Source organism: Lactuca virosa, chromosome 2 (assembly GCF_052849685.1).
Source record: "Lactuca virosa cultivar CGN04683 chromosome 2, Lactuca_virosa_CGN04683_v6, whole genome shotgun sequence".
Classification (NCBI taxonomy): domain Eukaryota; kingdom Viridiplantae; phylum Streptophyta; class Magnoliopsida; order Asterales; family Asteraceae; genus Lactuca; species Lactuca virosa.
The window spans coordinates 197,457,826-197,483,165 of NC_136427.1; the positions used below are offsets into that span (position 1 = coordinate 197,457,826).

At 36.5% G+C, this 25,340-nt stretch overlaps 1 protein-coding gene and 1 long non-coding RNA gene across 2 annotated transcripts; both read left to right on the forward strand.

Moving 5' to 3' along the window:
- Positions 1 to 509: 509 nt before the first annotated feature.
- LOC145159974 (uncharacterized) lies at positions 510 to 17,681 on the forward strand. The gene is made up of 4 exons (XR_013737974.1): positions 510 to 781; positions 16,721 to 16,879; positions 17,019 to 17,580; positions 17,670 to 17,681. It is a non-coding gene; the product is annotated as an uncharacterized LOC145159974 (long non-coding RNA).
- Positions 17,682 to 18,709: 1,028 nt separating this feature from the next.
- LOC145158117 (uncharacterized) lies at positions 18,710 to 21,863 on the forward strand. Its single transcript, XM_079077057.1, has 10 exons — positions 18,710 to 18,747; positions 18,833 to 18,843; positions 19,164 to 19,215; positions 19,616 to 19,856; positions 19,938 to 20,029; positions 20,106 to 20,184; positions 20,305 to 20,364; positions 20,455 to 20,613; positions 21,105 to 21,212; positions 21,300 to 21,863. The coding sequence occupies exons 1-10, from the start codon at positions 18,710 to 18,712 to the stop codon at positions 21,735 to 21,737; spliced, it is 1,278 nt and encodes a 425-aa protein (XP_078933183.1). The 3' UTR covers positions 21,738 to 21,863.
- The last annotated feature ends 3,477 nt before the right edge of the window (positions 21,864 to 25,340 follow it).

Sequence of the window (25,340 nt, forward strand, 5' to 3'; positions counted from 1 at the left end):
TTTGCTACAAAATAAAATTTTGTAGCTAATCTATTATGGAATTTGTTACAAAAAAGGTGAATTTGCAAAATAGCTACGAAATCAAAATCCATAGGTATTTGGCTACGGAAAATTCCGTAGTTAAGTAGTTACGGAATATGTTTCCGTAGCAAAATATAGAAAATTATTGAAAAAAATATATTAAAAATACACAATTATCTTTGAAAACTCAACAACAAAAATAAAATATTATTTTTAATTGTTTTGAAAATTTAGTTATAACATAATTTCTACATTATAAATATTTTAGCTTCAATTTTTAGATTTTGATGACATACATTTGCTAATTTTCTTATAATAATATTATCCCGACTGTGGAAATTATTACCTCTAAATCAAAATTTATTTACCCTCTCTTGTACTAGCTGTTCTAAAAAAAGAATAAAAATGTTTTATTTTGATTTTTTAGTTAAAAAAATGGTCAAAGGAATTGCCGCATAAAGTTTGTTTCAATAATGTTTCAATTTGTTTCAATAATGTTTCATTAGGGGCAAATTAGTAAATCCAATAACGCCAATTTACTTCCTCCCAAATTAGAGGTATTTTTGTTGAGTTCAAATCCATCGTCGGACGCCGATCGCATCTCTTCCTCTCTCTCAACCTGCTGCTGCTGCCGCCGTTGCTTAGCCACGTCGTCGCCGGTCATAACATTCTGATTTCATTGGTAATTTTTGCAAACTCGAACCCCATTTCAAGTACTGCCCCAAGCCCTAAACGATTTCCTTGGTATTCTTGTATCACGGTAAGCATCTGTTCTTTCATGTTAATTAGGTATTTTTGTTGTTTCTTTTTAATAGATATAGAAAATATTCTAATCTACTCCAAAGTCAAGAAAAGATGACAACACCCAAGAATTACATTAAAATCTGGTTGTGGGTTTAATCAAGGCACTAGAGATGAAATTTTAAGGAGTCTAGTTGCTGAAAAGTGTGTTGGGCAAATATGTAATTTAAGAAAAATACTTTCCTTGACAAGAATGTTACAGATCTTGATAGTCCCGTCATCACTTGCTGAAGCAAGAAGCCTATTCCCCTGCAAAATACAATAAAACAATAGAAATATGTATTATAAGAAGCCGAAACCTGAAAATTTTATAAATAAAATAAAAACAGTAGAAATATGTATTATATACGAAATGTTGCATCATTATTTACCGAATTACTTCCGGAAGTTGAATCTTCTTCTTTGCCTCTTTCACGATTCCCAAGGCAGTAGAAATTTAAGTAATCTTGTGGATGTGCATCCGTGATTTCTGAATTCTTTAGCTCTTGAGCAATAATATCGTATGTCATTTGCATAGTTTGTCCCTGGGAGACCCAACCACAATCATTAATTCAAGGGTAAAATGGTCATTTATAAGAAAGTTTTATGAAAATAAAATCTACCTGCCAGAATAAAATTTCTTGAACAGGGGCAGAGGTGGGATGGCCTTCAGGCCACATTGGAATGATGATGTAAACCACAAATCTCTCATTTGCCCTTATCTTACTAGTAATCTTTAATGTAATCTTCATTGGTATTAAATGATCAGCACCTAACAATACAAAAAAAAGTAACCATTTTTCTCAAAATCATAAAACATTTGCATATTATTAGTGGAAATACTTACTTTTTGTAGCACAAAAGATAAAGGATAAAGTAACACCTAGTTGCATGTTATTTTCTTAGATTAATATTTTCATTTCAAGAAATAAGGTTAGTAGGTTTGTTTCCTAATCTTTTATTATTCCCTGATTACACCTAGTTTTTGATATTTGTGTGCAGATATAATAAAATGAGCAATAGAAATAGAAATTGGATGTATGAACGGCTTGATGATCGCGGTCATGTCTCTCATCTTTTCATTAATGGTGTGAAAACATTCATCGAGTTTGCTTCTACTAAGCATAGTTATATGGATGGGGATAAAATTAAATGCCCATGCACAAAATGCAATAACAAAGCATATAAAGCAGTTGATGAGGCAAAATATCACTTATACAAGTTTGGTTTTGTTCCAAATTATGGGTTTTGGGATAAACATGGAGAAACATCATTGGATAGTACTTCATTAGGGATGGATGATACATACACGAGTTTAAATGAACACCATGATCCTACTTATAGAGAACTGGTTATGGATGCAGCGGGTCCTGATTTCATGACTAGAACTCTTGATGAGGAGCCAAATTCAGAAGATAAGAAGTTTTTTGATATGCTAGAGGCAGCCGATAGAGAGTTGTGGCCTGGTTGTAAAAAGGTGACACAACTATCTGTTGTAGCTCGACTATTGAATATCAAATCAGAATATCGCATCCCTGAGTTATGTTTTGATGCCATTTGTCAATTGATAAAGGATGGATTACCGGAGGAGAATAACATGGTTGATAGTTTATACGAGAGCAAAAAGTTAATACAAGCATTGGGTTTACCTATGGAATTGATTGACTGCTGCAGGTCTGGATGTATGATATATTGGAGGGGCGACAAAGATCTTGATCGGTGCAAATTTTGCAACACACAGAGGTACAAAAAGTCAAGAAATTCGTCCACACGTTCGCGTATACCTTTCAAGAGGATGCATTATTTTCCCTTGACTCCAAGGTTGAAGAGACTATACGCTTCACAAACAACAGCCGCTTCCATGCGATGGCACGCTGATAATCATGGCCACCATGTCGGTGTAATGTGTCATCCATCTGATTCTGAAGCATGGAAGCAGTTTGATATTAACCATCCTTCATTTGCAGCCGAAAGACGTAATGTTAGATTAGGCCTATGTACAGATGGGTTTCAACCCCATGGTGCTTCAGGAAAACAATATTCATCTTGGCCTGTCATTATAACACCTTATAATTTGCCACCGTTTATGTGTATGAAAGAGCCTTACATGTTTTTGATTGCAATTGTGCCCGGACCTACAAACCCTAAGCAAAAACTAGATGTCTTCCTTCAACCAGTTATTGCAGAACTCAAACAGTTATGGGAAGAAGGTGTTTTAACTTATAATGTTTCTTTGAAACAAAATTTTCAATTAAGAGCTGCATTGATGTGGACAATTAGCGATTTTCCGGCATATGGAATGTTATCAGGATGGGCAACCGTAGGGAAACTAGCATGTCCATATTGTGGGAAACATACACAAGCTTTTAGGCTTGAAAATGGTAAGAAGATATCATGGTTTGATTGTCATAGAAGATTCCTCACCACTGATCATCCATATAGAAAAGATAAAAATAAGTTCAAAAAGAATCGTGTAGAGACAAAAGGTCCTCCTCCAAGTATGAATGGTGAAGAAACCATAAGGCAAATTGAAGAACTTGGTTTGTTAAAAGTGACTGAACTTAATGCCGACGTAGTAAATAAATCACGTGGCAAATGTGGTTGGAAAATGTGACAACCCGAAACTTCGACCGTTTCCGTTACGTGATTTCCGTTAATAAAAATTCGAATTCATTAACTTTTCCGTCAAACTTCTTGGTTTAAGAAAATAATCTAGTTATATATAATTAAATTATTTACGAGTCGGAACTAAAAATCGCGCGGGAACCTGAATATCTCGAAAAACCAAACATTTCCGGTCTAAGTGAGGTTACGACCGTAAACTAGTTTACGACCGTAAACTCGTTTACGGCCGTAAACCCGTTTACGGCCAGTAAAGAGTGGACCCCCACAAAACCCCTATAAATACGAGACCTCCACCTTCATTTGAACATTTCTGGCCAAAAACTCTCTCCTTCTCTCTCTAAGAACCTTGACCGTAAACACCTAAAAACACCTTCAAATTTCGGGAAACATCGAGAAACACCGTTTGGAGTCACTTCGGAACGTCTGGAAATGCTTATCTCCTCGGAATCAGCACCATCGTTCTTGAGTTTACGGTCCACCTTCAAAGACCGTAAACCCTGTTCTTGAGTTTACGGTCCAAGCATTCAGAAACCGTAAACCCTGTTCTTGAGTTTACGGTCCAAGCATTCAGAAACCGTAAACTCTTATTCACGGCCGTAAACACATTTTAAGTGGTGCAATTGGCTGAAAACCCACTTTCATCGATTCGATCAAGTCCCGGTAACATTCCTCAACCGAATACAAGTGTTCCTCTAACACGTTATCTAACAAAATCGCTAATTTAGATACATATATGTATTTATTTGATAATAGGATTCTGTTAAGTGTCACGTGCAACAACTCGAGGATCTTCATTTCAGTCAACGCTTTCCCACAACAACTGTGAGTTCATACCCCTACATTTTCCGTATTTTTTAATGTTTTCAGGGGGGGAATACAAGCTAAACATAAATGTTTTCAAAACTTATGCAAATCTCATACTTTAACCATTTTTGTACTGTGTTGAGCATAAGGGACGTTTTCACTAAAATTTGCATAGTTTTCCGGACACGCTATTCACTATACATGCAAACTATAATCGGTATAGTTTGGGATTTTCTAAACATAACGGGTACAGAGACTTTCACTACTAAACATATGCACTAAGACAGAAATAGTTTACAGTTACATCACTACTTTATCATGGTTTTCATAACTGTAATTATCACTATATACGGTATACATACGGATTTTCACTACGATAGAACGCTACTACACTACATGTAAACTAGATTGTACGATACTGTGAGGCGCTACTTCACTACTGTACACTTAGGTGTACAGGGATAAATCCTACCATAGTATAACCAGAGTCTCCTGGAGGGAGAGCGTGAGATTTGTGAATAGATCTATTCGGGACTGACAATCCCACATCTGGACTGCTAGCTACAGTCAGGCGGGCACGCCTGAGATGTACAAATGTCATTTAACTCGACGCCTGAAGAACGTTGGAAAGGTCTCTAGTCATATCAAGTATGGTTATACGACTCACATTATGTATAAATCACCTTTAGTTTACAACCTGACACTTTTCAACAATTTTATTTTTACTAAATAGAACTGATACACACTACGTATACTGGCTAAAGCCAGGGTTTTCAAACAGAACCGATTATGCAATGCTTTCACATACAAAATACTTATACTTAATGATTAGTTTTAGCTAATCACATGAGGTAGTATTTTCGCATATCACTACAGTTTTCAGTAACGAACATTCATGGTTTTATACGAAATCGATAACGCTACCTTTTCATTAAAGAAAATATCAGATTTTCTTGGAAACATACAGATATTCATGGTTTATTACAGAACTGATAACACCAGATTTTCACTAAGGAAAATATCGGATTTTCTTGAAACAATACAAATATTTTCCGAACTCATCAACGATTTTCACTACAAATCACCGCTTATGAACTCACCAGCTTTATGCTGATACTCTTTCAAACTGCTTGTATTCTCAGGAAATCAGTAGATAGGTATTTGCTGGATTTTCGAGGAACTGGAGCTATAAGAGTTTTATGTTTATACTATACAAAGCTATTGGATGTAATTCAAACAAAGTTCCAGACAAAGTTTCAACTGATGTAAACATTTTTATTTAAGTATTCAGTGTAATGGTTGTGTTGCTATGATTGTTGTTATTCATTGGTTGTGATGCTACACATGACGTCCTCCGCCCCGGAACGTTTCCGCCATCGGTTTCAGGGTGTGACAGATTGGTATCAGAGCCCTTGTTTATAGCGAACTAGTATACCGAACCTTACGTGGTATACAACTATAAACACTAAGGGGCCTAAGTGCTCTACGCTAAAAGTATACTTTCAAAAATATAAGTATTTTTATAAAAGTATACGAGCATGCATACATAACAAAGTTCGTGTCTCTAGTAGAACAAAACAAAAAGTATTTGGATGTTGGAATGTTGCGGTTAAACCTGGGCAGTTATGTAATCATGTCTAGGGTGAATATAGCCTGATCAACTATATTCAGTCGAGACATGACCAACATGTGCTTGGGAGTGACTGTGGTGTTATAGCAGGCGTAAAACTTACCAAAATCATCCCACATAAAATACTATAGGAGTATCTTCGCTAGAGCCAAACTCAGTATACATATTCACTCTAAGTGTTGCTACCTCTTCTCCCTTAAGCGATAACTTACTTGCGTTAGTAACCTTTCTGTGCTTATCGCTCGGTAGTATACTTTTATTATCAGGATGAGATATTTTTTTTTTATATATATCTCGAGGACTTACCGTCCTCTTCTTCCTGACTGTTTTCTAGAACGAGATGCCTCCTCGACCAAGACCCATCAGAAGGAACGACGACACTCTGCCACCACCACCACCTCCTCAGTTCGACCCTGTCATGTTTCAGGCAGCAGTTACCACCGCCGTGACTGGAGCAATGGCACAAGTGAATGCTGGTGGGGCTGGAGGTGGAACCGACCCACAGAGACCAGGTGGAAGTCAGGGACATCAAAACGAATGTTCCTACAAGGACTTCATGACTGCAAAACCCAAGTCCTTCGACGGAAATGGAGGTGTCATCGCCCTGACTCGATGGTTCGAGAATGTCGAATCCATCTTCGAAATTTGCGTTTGTTCTGAAGCAAACAAGGTGAAGTTCTCCGCCTGCACCTTCACCGACAGAGCCTTGACCTGGTGGAATGGTCGAGTCAAAACCCTAACCCTGCCAGTGGCTAACGCCATGGGTTGGGAAAGACTGAAGGAGCTCATGCTCGCGGAGTACTGCCCGAGGGGCGAAGTGCAAAAGTTGGAACACGAACTCTGGAACTTGAAGATGAAGGGTTCCGACATCGCTGCCTACACCACGAGATTTTGTGATCTGGCTCTCCTCTGTCCGGGAATGGTCACCCCGGAAAGCAAGAAAATCGAAAGGTACATTTGGGGACTGACACAACCAACAAAGGGGAATGTCTTGGCTGCTAGACCGATTACTTTTGAAAGCACCAAGGATCTGGCACAGACTCTGATCGATCATGAAATCGATCTGGATGAGGTGGCAGCTGTCTCCGAGCCACAAAAGGAAAGCGGTGGGAAGAAGAAGAAGTCTGGTAACAAACGAAAGGGTCAGTCTTCGCAGGAGCCCTCCAAGAAACAACAAACAGTGGCAGTTCATGCTGTTACTGCTCCTGCTGCTGCTCCCACTGCTGTTCCAACCACCCAATCTCCTACCGGTGGTTATGCTGGAAAACTACCCCTGTGCAACAAGTGTAACTTCCATCATCACAGACCCTGCCGTGAGTTGAGTTGCAACAGCTGTGGAAAGAAAGGACACACAGCTCGATACTGCAAGGTGCCAACCCAACCAACCAACCAGGCTCCGGGAGCGGGCGCTGGTCAATCTTGTTATGGATGTGGAGAGGCTGGGCACTTCAGGAGAAACTGCCCCAATGCAACAACTGGTGGCAATACAGGGAGAGTTCTGGTGATGGGCCAGGAGGAAGCAGTTGCTGATCCTACCGTTGTTACGGGTACGTTCCTCCTTGACAACTCTTATGCATGCATTCTCTTCGATTCTGGTGCGGAGAGGAGTTTTGTTAGTCATACATTCAAACATCTAATCAAACGTAAATCCCAACCTCTAACCGAAACATTTACCGTCGAGATGGCTAACGGAAAGAAGGAGAGCACTAACGACATATTCATAGGCTGTACTCTTACTCTAGACAATTATTCGTTTCCCATCGACCTTATGCCTGTGTCCATCAAGAGTTTCGACATCATTATCGACATGGACTGGTTAAGCTCCAATCATGCTGATATTCTTTGCTTCGAGAAGGCTATCCGTCTCAATCTTCCCTCTGGTGAAACCCTCATGATTTACGGAGATAAGTCTAGCTCGAACCTCCGTATCATTTCGTGCATCAAAGCTCAGAAGTATCTGCGGAAGGAGTGTCATGCATTCCTAGCTCATGTTGTCGACAAAACGCAAAAAGTTAGAGACCTCGAGAGCATCCCCGAAGTCTGTAACTTTCCTAACGTTTTCCCCGAAGATCTCCCAGGAACCCCTCCCGAGCGCCAAGTCGAGTTTCGTATCGACTTGATCCCCGGAGCTACTCCTGTAGCTAAATCTCCTTACCGTCTAGCGCCAGCGGAAATGCAAGAATTATCCAGTCAGCTTAATGAGCTGATCAGCAAAGGGTTCATAAGGCCGAGTTCCTCACCATGGGGAGCTCCGATCTTATTCGTGAAAAAGAAAGATGGATCCTTTCGGATGTGCATTGACTACCGAGAGCTGAATAAGCTTACCATCAAGAACCGATATCCCTTACCCATAATCGACGATCTCTTCGACCAACTTCTGGGAGCCAGTTATTTCTCAAAGATAGATCTAAGATCAGGGTACCATTAGTTGCGAGTTCATGAGAATGATGTACCCAAAACAGCATTCCGAACTCGCTATGGACACTACGAGTTTGTAGTAATGCCCTTTGGTCTAACCAACGCACCGACAATATTCATGGACCTGATCAATCGGGTGTGCCGCCCTTTCTTAGACAAGTTTGTGATTGTGTTCATCGACGATATACTTGTCTATTCGCGGAGTGAGAATGATCATAAACAACACTTAAGGCAGGTGTTGGAAACATTAAGGGCAGAAAAGCTATACGCGAAATTCTCGAAGTGCGAATTCTGGATCAGGAAGGTAAATTTCCTAGGACACGTGATTAGCAAGGAAGGAATACACGTGGACCCTTCCAAGATCAAAGCGATTGAGAATTGGTCTGCACCAAAGACACCCAAAGAAATCCGACAATTCTTGGGTCTCGTGGGCTATTATCGCAGGTTCATCCAGAACTTCTCCAGAATCGCAAAGCCTTTAACTACCCTGACACAAAAGGGTGTAACCTTTAGTTGGGGAGTTAAGCAAGACACTGCGTTTCAAACCTTGAAACAAGCTCTATGCAGCGTACCTATCTTGTCCCTGCCCGAAGGGACGGAAGACTTCGTAGTCTATTGTGATGCATCCAATTAGGGCCTAGGGTGTGTGCTCATGCAGAGAGGAAAGGTCATCGCTTATGCCTCGAGACAGTTGAAAACACACGAGGTAAATTACACAACTCATGATTTAGAATTAGGAGCAGTGGTCTTTGCGTTAAAGATCTGGAGACACTATCTCTATGGAACCAAGTGCACTATCTTCACCGACCATAAGAGCTTACAATATATTCTTGATCAAAAGGAGTTAAACATGAGACAACGGTGATGGGTAGAGCTACTCAGTGACTACGAGTGCGAACTTCGCTATCATCCCGGCAAGGCCAATGTGGTAGCGGATGCCCTCAGTCAAAAGGAGTATTCAGGGCGTAAGGTGAAGGCACTGACCATGACTATCCACTCCCATTTATCCGCGCAAATCAAGGAGGCTCAGCTGGAAGCCTTAAAACCAGAGAACATGCCGGGTGAAGAATTGAGAGGAATGGAAAAGAACCTAGAGATCAAGGGAGACGGAGTCTATTATTTCATGGACCGGATCTGGACCCCAAAGTTCGGTGGTTACAGAGAGGTTGTAATGAACGAAGCTCACAGGACGAAATACTCCGTTCACCCAGGGTCGGATAAGATGTACTTGGATCTCAAACAGCTCTATTGGTGGCCAAACATGAAAGTAGAGATTGCTACCTTCGTGGGCAAGTGCCTGACTTGCGCCAAGGTGAAGGTCGAATATCAGAAGCCCTCAGGTCTACTTCAGCAGCCGGAAATACCTGAGTGGAAGTGGGAAGGGATAACCATGGATTTTATCACCAAGTTACCCAGATCTCCGAGTGGGCACGATGCCATCTGGGTAATTGTCGATCGGTTGACGAAGTCCGCCCACTTCCTGCCAATCAAAGAAAGCTTCAAGATGGAGAGACTCACACGTATCTACCTTCAAGAGATAGTTCGCCTTCATGGTGTACCTGCATCCATTATCTCCGATCGAGATAGCAGGTTTACATCGAGGTTCTGGCAGTCACTACAGAAAGCTCTTGGAACTAAATTGGATATGAGCACGGCTTATCATCCGCAGACTGATGGACAGAGTGAGAGAACAATTCAGACATTGGTAGACATGTTGAGAGCCTGCATCATCGATTTCGGCACATCATGGGACACTCAACTTCCTTTGGTTGAATTTTCCTACAACAACAGCTACCATACCAGCATCAAGGCTGCGCCGTTTGAAGCCCTCTATGGCCGTAAGTGCAGATCCCCTCTGTGCTGGGCTGAGGTGGGTGATACGCAGCTAGCCAGGGGTCAAGTTCCCGACAGTACTCTCACTGGTCCTGAGATCATCCGAGAGACAACTGAAAAGATTGTGCAAATCCAAGAATGACTGAAAGCCTCACGAGATAGACAAAAGAGCTACGCCGATAAGAGACGAAAACCCTTGGAGTTCCAGGTTGGTGACCGCGTCCTTCTGAAGGCCTCACCCTGGAAAGGCATGATACGATTTGGGAAGCGTAGAAAGCTAAACCCAAGGTACATTGGACCGTTTGAGATCCTTGCTAGGATCGGTCCCGTAGCATACAAAATCCAATTACCGCGAGAGCTCAGCAACAATCACCCTGTTTTCCACGTATCGAACCTAAAGAAGTGTCTGTCCGATGAGACACTTGTGATTCCTCTCGATGAGATTGAAATCAACGAGAACCTCAACTTCGTGGAAGAACCGGTCGAAATCATGGACAGAGAGATCAAACGAACGAAACAAAGTCGCATCCCGATTGTGAAGGTTTGCTGGAATGCCAGGCGGGGACCCGAATTCCCTTGGGAGCGCGAAGATCAGAACAAACAGAAATATCCGCATCTCTTTCCTAATCCATGATTTGTAATCTATGTTCGAATTTCGGGACGAAATTCCCTCTAACGGGGGGATGATGTGACAACCCGAAACTTCGACCGTTTCCGTTACGCGATTTCCGTTAATAAAAATTCGAATTCATTAACTTTTCCGTCAAACTTCTTGGTTTAAGAAAATAATCTAGTTATATATAATTAAATTATTTACGAGTCGGAACAAAAAATCGCGCGGGAACCTGAATATCTCGAAAAACCAAACATTTCCGGTCTAAGTGAGGTTACGACCATAAACTAGTTTACGACCGTAAACTCGTTTACGGCCGTAAACCCTTTTACGGCCAGTAAAGAGTGGACCCCCACAAAACCCCTATAAATACGAGACCTCCACCTTCATTTGAACATTTCTGGCCAAAAACTCTCTCCTTCTCTCTCTAAGAACCTTGACCGTAAACACCTAAAAACACCTTCAAATTTCGGGAAACATCGAGAAACACCGTTTGTAGTCACTTCGGAATTTCTGGAAACGCTTATCTCCTCGAAATCAGCACCATCGTTCTTGAGTTTACGGTCCACCTTCAAAGACCGTAAACCCTGTTCTTGAGTTTACGGTCCAAGCATTCAGAAACCATAAACCCTGTTCTTGAGTTTACGGTCCAAGCATTCAGAAAACCGTAAACCCTGTTCTTGAGTTTACGGCTGTAAACTCACCAAGCCTTCAGAAACCATAAACTCTTGTTCACGGCCGTAAACACATTTTAAGTGGTGCAATTGGCTGAAAACCCACTTTCATCGATTCGATCAAGTCCCGGTAACATTCCTCAACCGAATACAAGTATAACCTTAGGTGTACAGGGATAAATCCTACCATAGTATAACCAGAGTCTCCTGGAGGGAGAGCGTGAGATTTGTGAATAGATCTATTCGGGACTGACAATCCCACATCTGGACTGCTAGCTACAGTCAGGCGGGCACGCCTGAGATGTACAAATGTCATTTAACTCGACGCCTGAAGAACGTTGGAAAGGTCTCTAGTCATATCAAGTATGGTTATACGACTCACATTATGTATAAATCACCTTTAGTTTACAACCTGGCACTTTTCAACAATTTTATTTTTACTAAATAGAACTGATACACACTACGTATACTGGCTAAAGCCAGGGTTTTCAAACAGAACCGATTATGCAATGCTTTCACATACAAAATACTTATACTTAATGATTAGTTTTAGCTAGTCACATGAGGTAGTATTTTCGCATATCACTACAGTTTTCAGTAACGAACATTCATGGTTTTATACGAAATCGATAACGCTACCTTTTCACTAAAGAAAATATCGGATTTTCTTGGAAACATACAGATATTCATGGTTTATTACAGAACTGATAACACTACATTTTTACTAAGGAAAATATCGGATTTTCTTGAAACTATACAAATATTTTCCGAACTCATCAACGATTTTCACTACAAATCACCGCTTATGAACTCACCAGCTTTATGCTGATACTCTTTCAAACTGCTTGTATTCTCAGGAAATCAGTAGATAGGTATTTGCTGGATTTTCGAGGAACTGGAGCTATAAGAGTTTTATGTTTATACTATACAAAGCTATTGGATGTAATTCAAACAAAGTTTCAGACAAAGTTTCAACTGATGTAAACATTTTTATTTAAGTATTCACTATAATGGTTGTGTTGCTATGATTGTTGTTATTCATTGGTTGTGATGCTACACATGACGTCCTCCGCCTCGGAACGTTTCCGCCATCGGTTTCGGGGTGTGACAGAAAAAGAGAAGCATATTTTGGGATTTACCATATTGGAAAACAAACCTCATTAGACATAATTTTGATGTTATGCATATTGAGAAGAATTTTTTTGAGAATGTGTTTTACACTATAATGGATGTTAAGAAGAAGACAAAGGACAATGCAAATGCGAGAGATGATCTGAAACTCTATTGTAAGAAGAGAAAAGGAGTAGATCAAAATCAAAGAGCATATTATGCATTAGAGAAGAGGCAAAAGAAAGTCGTATGTGAATGGGTAGAGAGTTTGAGTTTCCCCGATGGTTACGTTTCAAATTTGGGGAGGTGTGTAGATTTGAGTGCATGTAGACTGTTTGGAATGAAAAGCCATGATTGCCATGTTTTTATGCAAAGATTGTTGCCGATTGCATTCCGCGAGATGTTGCCAAAAAATGTGTGGGAAGCAGTTACTGAGATAAGTCTTTTCTTCAAAAGCTTAACTTCAACAGTAATTACAACAGAAGACATGAAAAGGATTGAAGCTGAGATCCCGATAATTCTTTGTAAATTAGAGACCATCTTTGTCCCTGGTTTCTTTGACTCGATGGAGCATTTGCCGATACATTTACCGTACGAAGCAATGATAGTCGGTCCCGTGAAATATCGATGGATGTATCCATTTGAGAGGTTTGTTTTGTAAATCACATTATATTTCAAAATTGTAAGTTGTCACTCTTGGTTAACATATCAAATGTTATGCTTTAGATTTCTTCACCAGTTGAAAAAAGATGTGAAAAATAAAGCTAGAGTGGAAGGGTCGATTTGCAATGCATACTTAGTTCGTGAAGCATCAAACTTTTGCTCTCACTATTTTGAGCCTAGCGTTCATACACGTAGCAGAAAGGTGCCTCGAAATGATGATGGGGGAGTTGAAGATGATGATGACAACGAAAAATTAACTATATTTTCATATCCTGGCCGCCCATATGGGAAACTCAAGAGTAGAAGTCTGACTGATGAGGAATTCAATGCATCCCATTCTTACATATTGGTTAATGAAGAGAAAATGCAACCTTACCTTAGGTAGTATTATGAACAACATTTAAGTCGGTTTTTATTTCATCTTATAAGTTTAAACAATTTAAATGGTAATGTACAGGATGTATGAAGAGTCATTGAAAGACCTAAATCCAGATATAAGTGAAGATGATCTTGCTGCTGAAGTGGATGAAAACTTTGCTACATGGTTTCAAAACTATGTGAGTTTTTAAGTTGTTGTTTTCTTTTCTTTTGAGAAACTTCTAATGTATTTCATTCTTTGTCATATAGGCACGCCAAAATGAAATAAAGAACAAGTACATACATGATCTTTCTAGAAGACCATTGAGGACTGTGAAATTATATAATGTATACTTTGTAAATGGTTACAAGTTTCACACGGAATCACACGGTGCGAACAAATCAACAATGAATAGCGGAGTGTGTATAAGTAGCCCATTTGGTGATTACTATGGCAAGTTGTTGGAAATATTAGAAGTTGAATACCCCGGTTTTCCAATTAAAACAACAACATTGTTTAAATGTCATTGGTATGATCCAACACCTAATGTAGGATTCAAGGTTCACAACCAATATAACTTGGTTGATATAAACCAACGAAGAAAGTTCAACAAGTTTGAGCCATTTGTTTTAGCCATGCAAGCTACTCAAGTCTGTTTCATTCCTTACCCGAGCTTGAAACAAAACAATTCTGATTGGTTGGCCGTATGTAAAGTTAAACCTCGTGGATGGAGTGAGATACGAAAAAAAGACGTTGCTTTTCAAGAAGATGAAATTGAAGCAAATGAAATCATTAACACTATACCAGAAACAATCGAGTATGACATCTTAAGCAACTAGTTAGATAATGAAAATAATGATGAGGGTGAGTTTGAGTATAGTACACCAACCAATGAAGAAGAAGACAACGACGAAGAAGATAATCTTTTTGATTGTGATTAGCATCTTAAGGTAATTACTCATTTTACCCCTTTGAATTTATTGTACTTTTATCAATTTCGACATAATTGTTTTTGAAATTTACTGTTATAATTTTATTTCTTAACCAAAAGAGCAACATATTTGCATTGTTTTTACCAATAATAATGTTGCTATTATGGGTTACATATAATTATCGGAGGGACAATATCTGTAAAGTCACTATTATGCAGGGACCATTTATGTAACTTTTATAAGCACATGGGTCATTTCTGTAAATTCTCTAAAAGGCATGGACAAATTCTGTTTGTTTGTTTGTTTGTTTTTTTTTTTATTTTTTTTATTTTTTTATTTTATGAAACGCATGGTGGACCATATATGTTGTCTTCCGATTAACCAGGTACCATTTCTGCAATTATTGCACGACTTCCATAATGTGCCCCCAAATTGTACATGAAGGTTATTGTAGTCATTCAAGTGTTTATCCCAAAGTTATATTGTATTGGTAAATTGACCGAATGAATAATGATCATTTTCACCAGTGTTGTTGCTTGATTAATATTGTCCAACTATAAAAAGGTGGAACAAAAGACGTAAATGCCCTTGTTATCCATAATCTTTTGTCCCAAAATTCATATCTTTTGACCGAGACTCGTTTCAATGGGACAAAACTAGCAATTTTTTGTCCCAGGCAGAAAGGTGGGACAAAAGACCTAAATGCCCTTTTGATTCAACACAACATGAAAGTAGTGTTTGTATTAACTAAACTATAAATGTTTGCTATCATTAACTAAAAGTAGATATTTACAGGTTTAATCTTCATTTTAGATTTTATATACAATTCTTTTTTGGTGAAACAGTGACAGCAAGTGCAGCATTAGCCCATTTATACAAAGTTTTGATGGATCTATGCTCATTACAACCACCTGTAAATGTTTTAGAAGGAATGGAATCCGTCAAAGGAATGGAATCGGTCAAAGGAATTGGAATTTGAAGGAATTGAAAAACCATAGATATGGCACTTAAAACATCATTTTCCTCCCTTTGTCACATAAAAATTGCAATAAGTTAACCTTTTTATTTTGTCTTGATTGAATAGGAGTCTAGATACTTGATAAATATTAAAAGAAATAGGAGTCTAGATACTATTATATTAGCAAAATCGGGTTTGTTTTCATGCGTATTTTGACTCAAGCAAAAATTTGGCCAACTTTTGATTCACTCAATGAACTATTGATATTGATTTTTATGTTTTTATGCGAAAGACACATAATCAATGCGAAAGACACATAACCATCTTCATGAAATTTGGTATATATAGCTCATTGGGGAAAAGGTAGTATAAACAAAGGAATTCAGTGAAACTGGTAGAACAGATTCTTTTTCTTTTTCAAGTGGTGTAAGTTTAAAGTTTGTTTCTTGTGTTTTTCTTGCATTATAATTGGAAAAGAAAAAAGTAAAGGTAATTTGAATTTGGTGAAACTCAACTTGTCAAATGTAGGGGTGGGCGTAAGCGGGTACCCGGAACCGGAACCGGTTATATCGGTTCTTAACATTTTGGAACCGCTCCCGGGACCACCGGAACCGGTTCCGGGTACCCGCTTGTTATAATATTTCAAACTAAATTAAGATATAATAAACCAGTTACACTTATAAATCCCATTTTTTATTATAAAAAATTGTACTTAAAATCTTACAACTTTAATATAATTTTTTCATTGAGTGCCAATAGATACCACAAAAAAACATAAGCCTCTTTGACTCCTGCATCCTCCTTGATTTCCTTTATATAAGCATAGCATAAATTTAATTTTTAATACATATCTTTTTATCACTGTAACAATAATAAGATTAACCCATATACATTAACTTAAACAAATTTTGTTGACTTTGGGATTTAACTTTTGCTTTAGCGTTGGCAATTCTAAAATAAATTAACCAAATTTCCTGTCTTAAAATAAATAAAAATTTTGTATTTATTATGAAAACTGACAAGGATATCTATTATTGTGATAATTAACAAATTTTTTTCTTCTTATCTTGCATTGAGTTGGATGTGTTCCTTTATTTAATTAACATTAAACGAAAATAGTATTTATATGATCTCTATGCTTGAATATATAGCTGAAAATAAGGTGAAAGAATAGACGTGTTAGCTATTTTTTTCTGTTAATTTAAAGATTTTATTTGGTAAATTTGATTTCTTAGGAGAGGACCCATCAACCGGTCTTATTAAGGGTAAATGGGTCAAATAAGTCTTCTTCCACAAATCAGAGGTAATCGGATCATATCGATCGTATTCCTCATTCCTCAGATCAACCAGTCTTATTACGCCATTATCGATCGGAGCTTTGTTGTTCGCCGCCTGCTCCATCAACCGGTAGATTTTTCTCGATCGGCTTCATCCCTACCTCGATCCTCCCTAAATCAGAGGTAACATTCTTCTCTCTTCTTTTTTCTCTATTTTTCTCGATCTCTCCATTGAATCTTTCTTCTTCGCACATCGTCGCTATCTGGTTGTCGCCGTCGACTGCTGCTTCTTCCGGTCATCTTTCTCATTGACCCTGTGCAGGTACTATCCTTGATCCTCCCTAAATCCCTTCCTCGGTTCCTCCTTCTCCACTCTTCTGTGAACTTAGCCGTTCATGATTTTGTTTCAGAACTTCTAAATCTTCCGGTGAATTTTGTTTCAGAACTAAAATTATTGTTCATTAAGCATTACAGAACATCCCTGTATCACACTCTCATACACATTTAACACAGATACATCTCTACTTCTCTTTTAAAAGGATTTTGTCAACCAAATGGTTAAATGTCATATGACTTTATGTAGAAAATAAGCATACATTGTATGATGAGTTTATTGATCAAAACTAGAGACGAAAACTACATTCTGTTGTGGTCTACTGATGATAGAATTAAGATAACTTGGTGATGAAAACTAGATTATGCAGTAACTATGCTTTTGTGTGGTACATCACATTACAAACACCTCACTCATATGTATCAATCGCTGTCACATTTAATTTCTCTGGTGGAGTGATTATACAATAATCAGGTCATTCTTCCTCTGTTGCTCCCAACTGAAAAGTTCCAAGGACAAAACAGTCTTTTCAGCATTAAACAAATAAATGGTACATAAATCCTTTTTATTTTATTAACTTGTACCTTTCTTAGTTCTGTGCAAATGGCAATCATCCTTTCGGTCTCTTTTACCCTCCAGCTAGCCACTACCAAATATCACAAGAACTATCAACGTCAAGTTTGCTACTTTTCTTTAAAGAAGTAAGAGTAAATTACAGCTTTTGCCCCTGTGGTATGTCAAAAGTTGTGGTTTAGGTCCAGATGTGGTCCCTAATGTTTCTAATCATTAAACTGAGAAAACATTTGATTTTAGGTTAGATTTTATTGGACTTTTAGATCATGATTTTGTTCAAATTTGATTTTTTAGTTTTGGTTGAATTTGGTTACATGTCAGAGTTAAAAAAAGAGACTGTATGGTTTTTTACAATGAAACAGCCGGACTAAAACCATAACTTTCGACATAATGCATGGCCAAAGTTGTAATTTTACTCAAACTTATTTACAAGAATCATACCATCTCTAATGGTATTTGAATGCATTTTTCTTCTATTTCAGACACTCTTACCTTCACTTTCATTTTCTCAAGTCTCTTCTTTAGCCATTCAGTTCTTAAACATACTTATGTTGTGTTTCTCTTTTTACCATCGAGTGTTGTTTGGACAACTGGTATTTAAATCATCTTTGTTGAAAGGTGGCTAGAGTGAAATATGTGGATATTAAGAGGACATCAGGCAGTTACTTTCATCATATATTTACTGAGGCTATAGTATTGGAGAGGAGTTTAATACTTAAGTATGTAGTAAATAAGTCAACAACAAAGTAAAAAAGAAATGCCTCTATTTTTACTGTAAATCCAAAACAGAAGCAATTCAAAGTCCATATTGTGCATTGTTCTCTTCGTTTTCTTTTAAGCTCTTTGTGATGTACTATATCTTTATATTATTATATATATGATTGAGAAATTGTTATCAATAATTTAAAATTCAATATGTAATTTTGTAATTTGCAATTGTATTATTGTGATTTCTTTTTAAGGTGAACATGGGTTAGATAGTCTACAGTTAGCCTCTCCTTACCTTTTGACATTGTTGGGTTTTGGTTTGTGGAAATAACAACACACTTTGGTGAAAATGAAGGAAAAAAATTAAAGAGAATAAATTTGTAAATAGTTAGGACTTAATGGTAAGAGATGAGATTCTTGTCATGAAGAATAAACTGTAAGTTTTTTTTAGATAAAGAAAGAAAGAGAAGAGTACTTAAGCCTTTTGGTTTGTTTGGTTAATATGCAATCTTTTCTTGTAGGCAAATAGCATGTAATGTACCTTAACATCTATACTTTCTAAAATGCAATTTCTTTTTTTGTGTAGTTACAATTTAACTATCAAAATTCGGAAATGTCTCATAAGGTTTGATAAATTTTTCTGAAAATAGAGTAGATGTGTCTTGTTCCATAACGCTTTGTTAGATGGCTTGTTTGTTCTACATAAATATAATTTTGATAACCCTTTAAATGTATTAAACTACAAGTGGTCATGTTCACATCTTCCCAAATAATATTTTGTTAACTTTTTCTTTGTTTTTCTTTTGTTGAGATAAAGTTTATTTTTTTTTTCTTTGTTCTTCTTTGTTCCAGGTTCCAATCCACTCTACTTCACTCCAATCCAATCCAATCCAACACAATCCAGGTGATAACAAAACTATCATGTTTAAGCTTTGTGTTTTATCTTTTATACTTACTATGACATTGTATTTTAGAAAATAGTTCCATTTTGAGTTTGAAAGGGGCTAATCCTAAAAGTAAGTTGTTATTTTTTTGATTTTTAAAGGGCTAAGTCTAAATGCAAAAAATAGCAATCTACTTTCATTAAAGTATTTGCATTATACTTTTAGTTTTTGTATTTAGTTCACATTGCTACAATTAGGAAAAAATTTCAAAGTAAAAAGTAGGATGCTAAAATAAATAAGCAAGCAAAAGTACATTGTTATTTTAAAGTAAAAAGTAGTATGCTTAAATTTTCAGTAAAATATTTCAATAATATTTGTGAACCTAAAGATTTATAACTTCCTAAGTTTTTAAAATTTCAGGAAAGATGTCACAATTTTTATTAAGAGAAAGCAACATACAAATGTACGTTTCATAAACAAACGTACCGATGATGCAAAATCTGTTGGTAATATATCATCATCATCCCGTACCACATTATCATCTGTTGGTACTGTATCTGCCCCAACATTTGTTTCACATGTTAGTACTATGGGTGCCACATCATCAACACATGAATCATCCACCCAATCATCCTTACCTACATCATCTACCCAATTATCTGTATCTACATCTGTCCAATCATCTACACCTGCATCTACTACATCATCTATACCTAGATCCACAATAAATGGTAGTGAATAGGTTGAGGAAAATATTGGCATTCAACATCAAGGGTATTTACTTGGATCTACTGGACTGGATGGGCTTCTATATATTGGAGTGCGAGATAAGGAGTAAGTTAAAATACTTACATTTTATCAATATTGAACTTCATGATTTTTACCATGCTGTTAATTTTTTCGTTTGTAGGTTATTTCCTTCGGGCCCATGTTCTTCCATTATCTATGAATCCTTTGGTGAGAGAGCTGATTTAAACGGGTATAGCTGGGTAACTTTAAGTGACGAGACAAAACTCCTTTATTGGGACGAGTTTCATGTATGTATCTCGTTTATGCAATTATTAGGTACTCATTAACTAAAAAACTCATCTATATATTTTGTATTGTAGAAAAAGTGCCATTGGGATGAAGCAAAAACTCCGTTAGTCCAAGCTTGTTGGGAAAATAAGGCAAAGGAAAGATATAGACAATATATCTACAATATAAGCTCAAAATGGAAAAAGTCGACTCTAAAAAAAAACCTGTTAATATAACATCAGAAGTGTGGACATCCTGGACTGCAAGATGGAATACTGAAGAGTTCAAGAAGAAATCAGAACAAAACAAAAAAAAATAGGCGTAGAGGTGTAGCTGATGGACAAGCCCTTTCTACGCATACCGGTGGATCGGCTTCTCATTCCAAGATTGCTTCTGATTTAGTAAGTACTCATTTAATTTTATATTATAGCAATCTACTTTCATTTAGAAATACCATTATTTAGTTCTATTTTGATTTTTATAAGGACTAAGCCTAAATGCATAAAATAGCAATCTACTTTCTTTTAGTTTTATATTATAGCATTCTAGTTCCGTTTTTATTTTTAAAAGGACTAAGCATAAATACATGAAATAGCAATGTACTTTCATTTAGTTGTATGTTATAGTTTTTCTACTTCCATTTTGATTTTTAAGAGGACTAATCCTAAAAAGTATGTTATTTTATTTTTCATTTTTAAAGAGTGGAGCCTAAATGCAAAAAATAGCAATCTACTTTCATTTACTTTTGTATCATAGCAATCTAGTTCCAGTTTGATTTTTAAATGGGTTTAGCCTAAAAGTAAGTTGCTATTTTTTCATTTTTAAATATCTAAGCCTAAATGTAAAAATAGCAATCTACTTTAATATTGATTGTTTTTTTGTATATATGTAGAAGAAGCTTTGGGGACATGATCCGGCACACCATGAACTATTATTGTATACACACACTAAGAATCACGATGGAGTGACTTTTTTAGTTGACAAAGCTAAAAAAATTCATGTAAGTTTTATTTTTAATAATTTCATGTAAATTTTATTTTGATTTTTTTTGTATAAGTTTTATCTCAACACAATTATAAAATTATAGGATGATTTTATGGAACGATGTGATCGGTTGGAAGCAATAGGAGAGGAAATTGATGAGGAAAAACTATTTTATGATGTTGTTGGGGGACATGATCGAAAAAAGAGATTATATGGATTTGGCTCATATGGAAAGCGCATTCGTTCTAGTAAAGGATCTTCTGAAATGCATCGCGAACAATACGAGGATAATAATGCCGAGACAAAAGTCGAGATTGAGAATATGAAGAAGTTAGTTGAGACACAACGCGAACAATATGAGGATATTCAACAAAAATATGAGGATGTTCAACAAAAATATGAGGATGCTCAGAAAAAGAATGTGGAGTTTCAGCAGAAAAATGTGGATGTTCAAGCAAAGTTTGAACAACTTCTTGCACAAGCAATGAATGTCATTAACACATTGAGTGAACAGGTCAAAACTTTTATTAATCAACGATAGAATATTATGTATCGAATAATGTTTTACGTTAAATTTGTAGCGACTTTTGATTTTGAAATATATCTTTTGATGTATTGGATATTTCTTTTTAGTTTCTATAGAAATACTTTGTTATTTTTGGTTTTATATTAATTGTATTTTTGTAAATTGATATAATAAGTCAAATTAAATAACCGAATTTTATAGAAAAAATGGTATGGAACGATTGTTATGAAATTAACTACAAAAAAGTTGTTACGAAATTTGCTACGGAATGAATGGCTACGGAATTTGTTACGGAACGAATGGCTATGGAATTTGCTACGGAACAATTAGTTACGGAATTTGCTATGGACCAAATGGCTACGGAATTTGCTACGGAACAATTAGCTACGGAATTTGCTATGGACCAAATGGCTACGGAATTTGCTACGGAACAATTAGCTACGAAATTTGCTATGGACAAAATGGCTACGGAATTTGCTACGGAACAAAATAGATACGGAATTTGCTACAGAATTCATTGTTACGGAATTGTGATGGAAGTGTGTTGTAGTTGAAATGCTACGGATAAATGTCGTAGCAACGGCCATAGCAAAATTGCTACGGAACTATAATTTCGTAGTTAAACATTTTGCTACAAGAAATCTTACTATGGAATCTCATTGACAAATTCCGTAGCAACTTCCGTAGTTATTTAGGTTTAGCTACAGAATTACATCATTTTGCTACGAAATTTTTCCGTAGTTAAATCGAAATTTTCTTGTAGTATTTGTTTTTTCCCCTAAAAAATAGAGATAGTAACCAACGAATTCATGATATATTCGCTACTACAAAATACAGAATAGATTAATAGGACCCATTATATATAATCCCGGTTTTAAAGAAATCTGGGTTCTATTTAATATAAACCTAATCCTATTTGATATTTTCTTTATAAGACACGTTTTTATAAGTCAATAGGGCTCTATGCTGTCCTAAATTCATAAATTTTCATTTCCTTTGAATTTTTGATTTCATTGCCGCTCCATAATCGCTCAAAATTTCATTCCCGCTCTACCAAAATTTTCATGACTCTTTCGAGGATAAAGAAAAAGATACCTTGTAATTTGATATCTATTTTGCCACAAAGGTTTAGTTAGTATTCTTTTATTGCTGATGTATTGTTCATTTTAGTTTAAAACTTGATTTACCAAATTTAAATGTTACAGATTTTGGTTAGTCCTCTTAGTGTCCTCCAGTTAAAGATTTTGGTATTTAAATTGTTTATTTGTGTACCTGGAGGTTGATTTGAGACGATGATCTAGAGATATTATGATGTATCATTGTTGATGAACACTACAACATTAACCCCTATGGCGACAACACTTTCTGACCCTGTACCGACGACATGTCGTCGGCATAATTCTGTCGGCATAGGTCAAAAAGGGCGACGGCATAGGTGTCGTCGGCATAGGTTCCTCCTTCTCCGACGACATGTCGTCGGTACAGGTTTCGTCGATGATATTTTCGAAAAAAAAAGTTTTATTTAATTACCTGTGACGACGACATGTCGTCGGGATAGGTTAGCGACGACATGTCGTCGGGATAGGTACAAGTTATCACGACGACAATTTGTTTGTTTGTTTGTTTGTTTTTTTTTTTTTTTTTTTTTTTTTTTTTTTTTAATTTAGTTTTTACCATTTCCTTTTCATTGCCATTCCTATATCTTTAACAAATCCAAACACTTTGCAGCATAATCAATTGAGATACAATAACTAGCTACCATTGTTCAAATTGAAAACATCAAATTCAAGTTTAATATTACAATAAGTATTTAACATTGTTCAAAATAATACAAAACATCAACCATCATTATCTTCTTCTTGTTCTTCTTCTTCTTCTTCTTCCATCCTCTCGGGCTCGACAAATTGTTGAGAGGTACTTCCTTGTGTGTTAGAGTTGAATAGAAAGTTAGGAAATGGTGGTGGTTGGAAGTTAGGAATACATGCCGCCAATGATGCATTATATTGTTGCAAGTATACTTGCATTTGTTGTGCATCAAATTGGGATTGAGATTTGGATTGAGATTGAGAAGATTTGAAAGTGGAAGGCCGTTCATTTGAAATTAATCCGAAGTTGGCGGTTGGTCTCTTACCCACTCCGCGAGCATGCCTGCCTCTCGTCCCAAGGGCACGTTCTAGACATTCTTCCTCATTTACTTATCCGCCTTCCCCGACCTCTCTTTGCATTTTCTCATATTCGTCTTGAATTTTCTCCTAAAATAAAGAAAACAATAAAAATACGATAATTAAATCAAATAACTAAATTTAATAATAATAATGATAATAATAATAATAATAATAATAATAATAATAATAATAATAATAATAATAATAATATACCTTACACAAAAAACTATAATTAATAATAATAACATATTTAAAAAACACATTTATTTCGTTTATCACTTACCCAATCTTGTTGTGCTCGACTTGTACGACAACCCGAACCTTCTTTGTAGCACATTTGTCTCCAACCCTTGATATGTTGTGGCTTCATTCCCATTTCATCCTATAATAAGTCAAAAAAACAAGTGTATACACACACACACACACACATATATATATATATATATATATATATATATATATATATATATATATATATATATATATATATACACACACACACAAGTGTTAATAGCAATTTTAAATAATACTAATATATTTTGTTACCTCTAAATAACGTCGTTGAATGATATAATACAATAAATTTCTTATAATAATCATGGCTTTCTATTTTATCATAAAATAACTTGTATTTATTATTACTACACAGATATAGGACATGATACTTGGAAAATATATCCGAGAGCGGAAAGAGAAATCGTAACAGTAGTGTTAATGGTTCCATCTCGGTAGATACAGGTGGATCAATTACAACAGAACAACACCGCAAGAAGATGGTAAATGAATATTGTTTATAAATTTTAGTAATTTGTTTTTAGTTTAGCATAAATTACAACTGTGTTTTTTTGTAGAAGAATGGGAAGGGGGAAGACCCTTTGTGGGGAGACGTTTTCAAGCAGACTCACCTTGAAAAGAGTGCAAATATGAAGTTGGCATCTGGAGAGTTGATTGGGAGCCAACCTGAGCATTAGGTTAATGAGAAGTCTTGGACTGTATTTGTAAGTTATCTTTATCCTTTTTAGATTTAAGATTTGATGTATTTAATTATTTTTCATGTGTTTAGAGTAGTAACAATTTTAATGTTTTGGTAAATTGTAGGACAAATATGAGAAGGCAATGTGTGAGAAATATGGCCCCGACCCTAGTCAGCATCCGTTGGGAGATGTTGAAATATGGGAGCATTGTGTTGGCGGGAAAAAGAAGGGGCAAGTTTAAGGGGTAGGATCATCAGATCCGGGCTACGTCGTGTCAGGGACACCTTACGAGTAGACCTGACAATTTGATACGCGACACGATTAACACGATACGACTTTTCTGTATATGTGTTTTAGAAATTCGTGTTTCGTGTTTATTTGTGTCAGACATATATTTTAAATTCGTGTTTCGTGTCTTATACGTGTCAAACACGATTTTACCTGTTTAAACACGTATAAGACACGCTACAAATTCGTTT

Coding starts and splice junctions, on each gene's coding strand:
- LOC145158117 (XM_079077057.1), top strand. CDS start 18,710: ATGGTAAGAGATGAGATTCTTGTCATGAAGAATAAACT. Junction 20,185..20,304: donor ATTTAAACGGGTATAGCTGG/GTAACTTTAAGT, acceptor TTTGTATTGTAG/AAAAAGTGCCATTGGGATGA. Junction 20,614..21,104: donor CCAAGATTGCTTCTGATTTA/GTAAGTACTCAT, acceptor GTATATATGTAG/AAGAAGCTTTGGGGACATGA.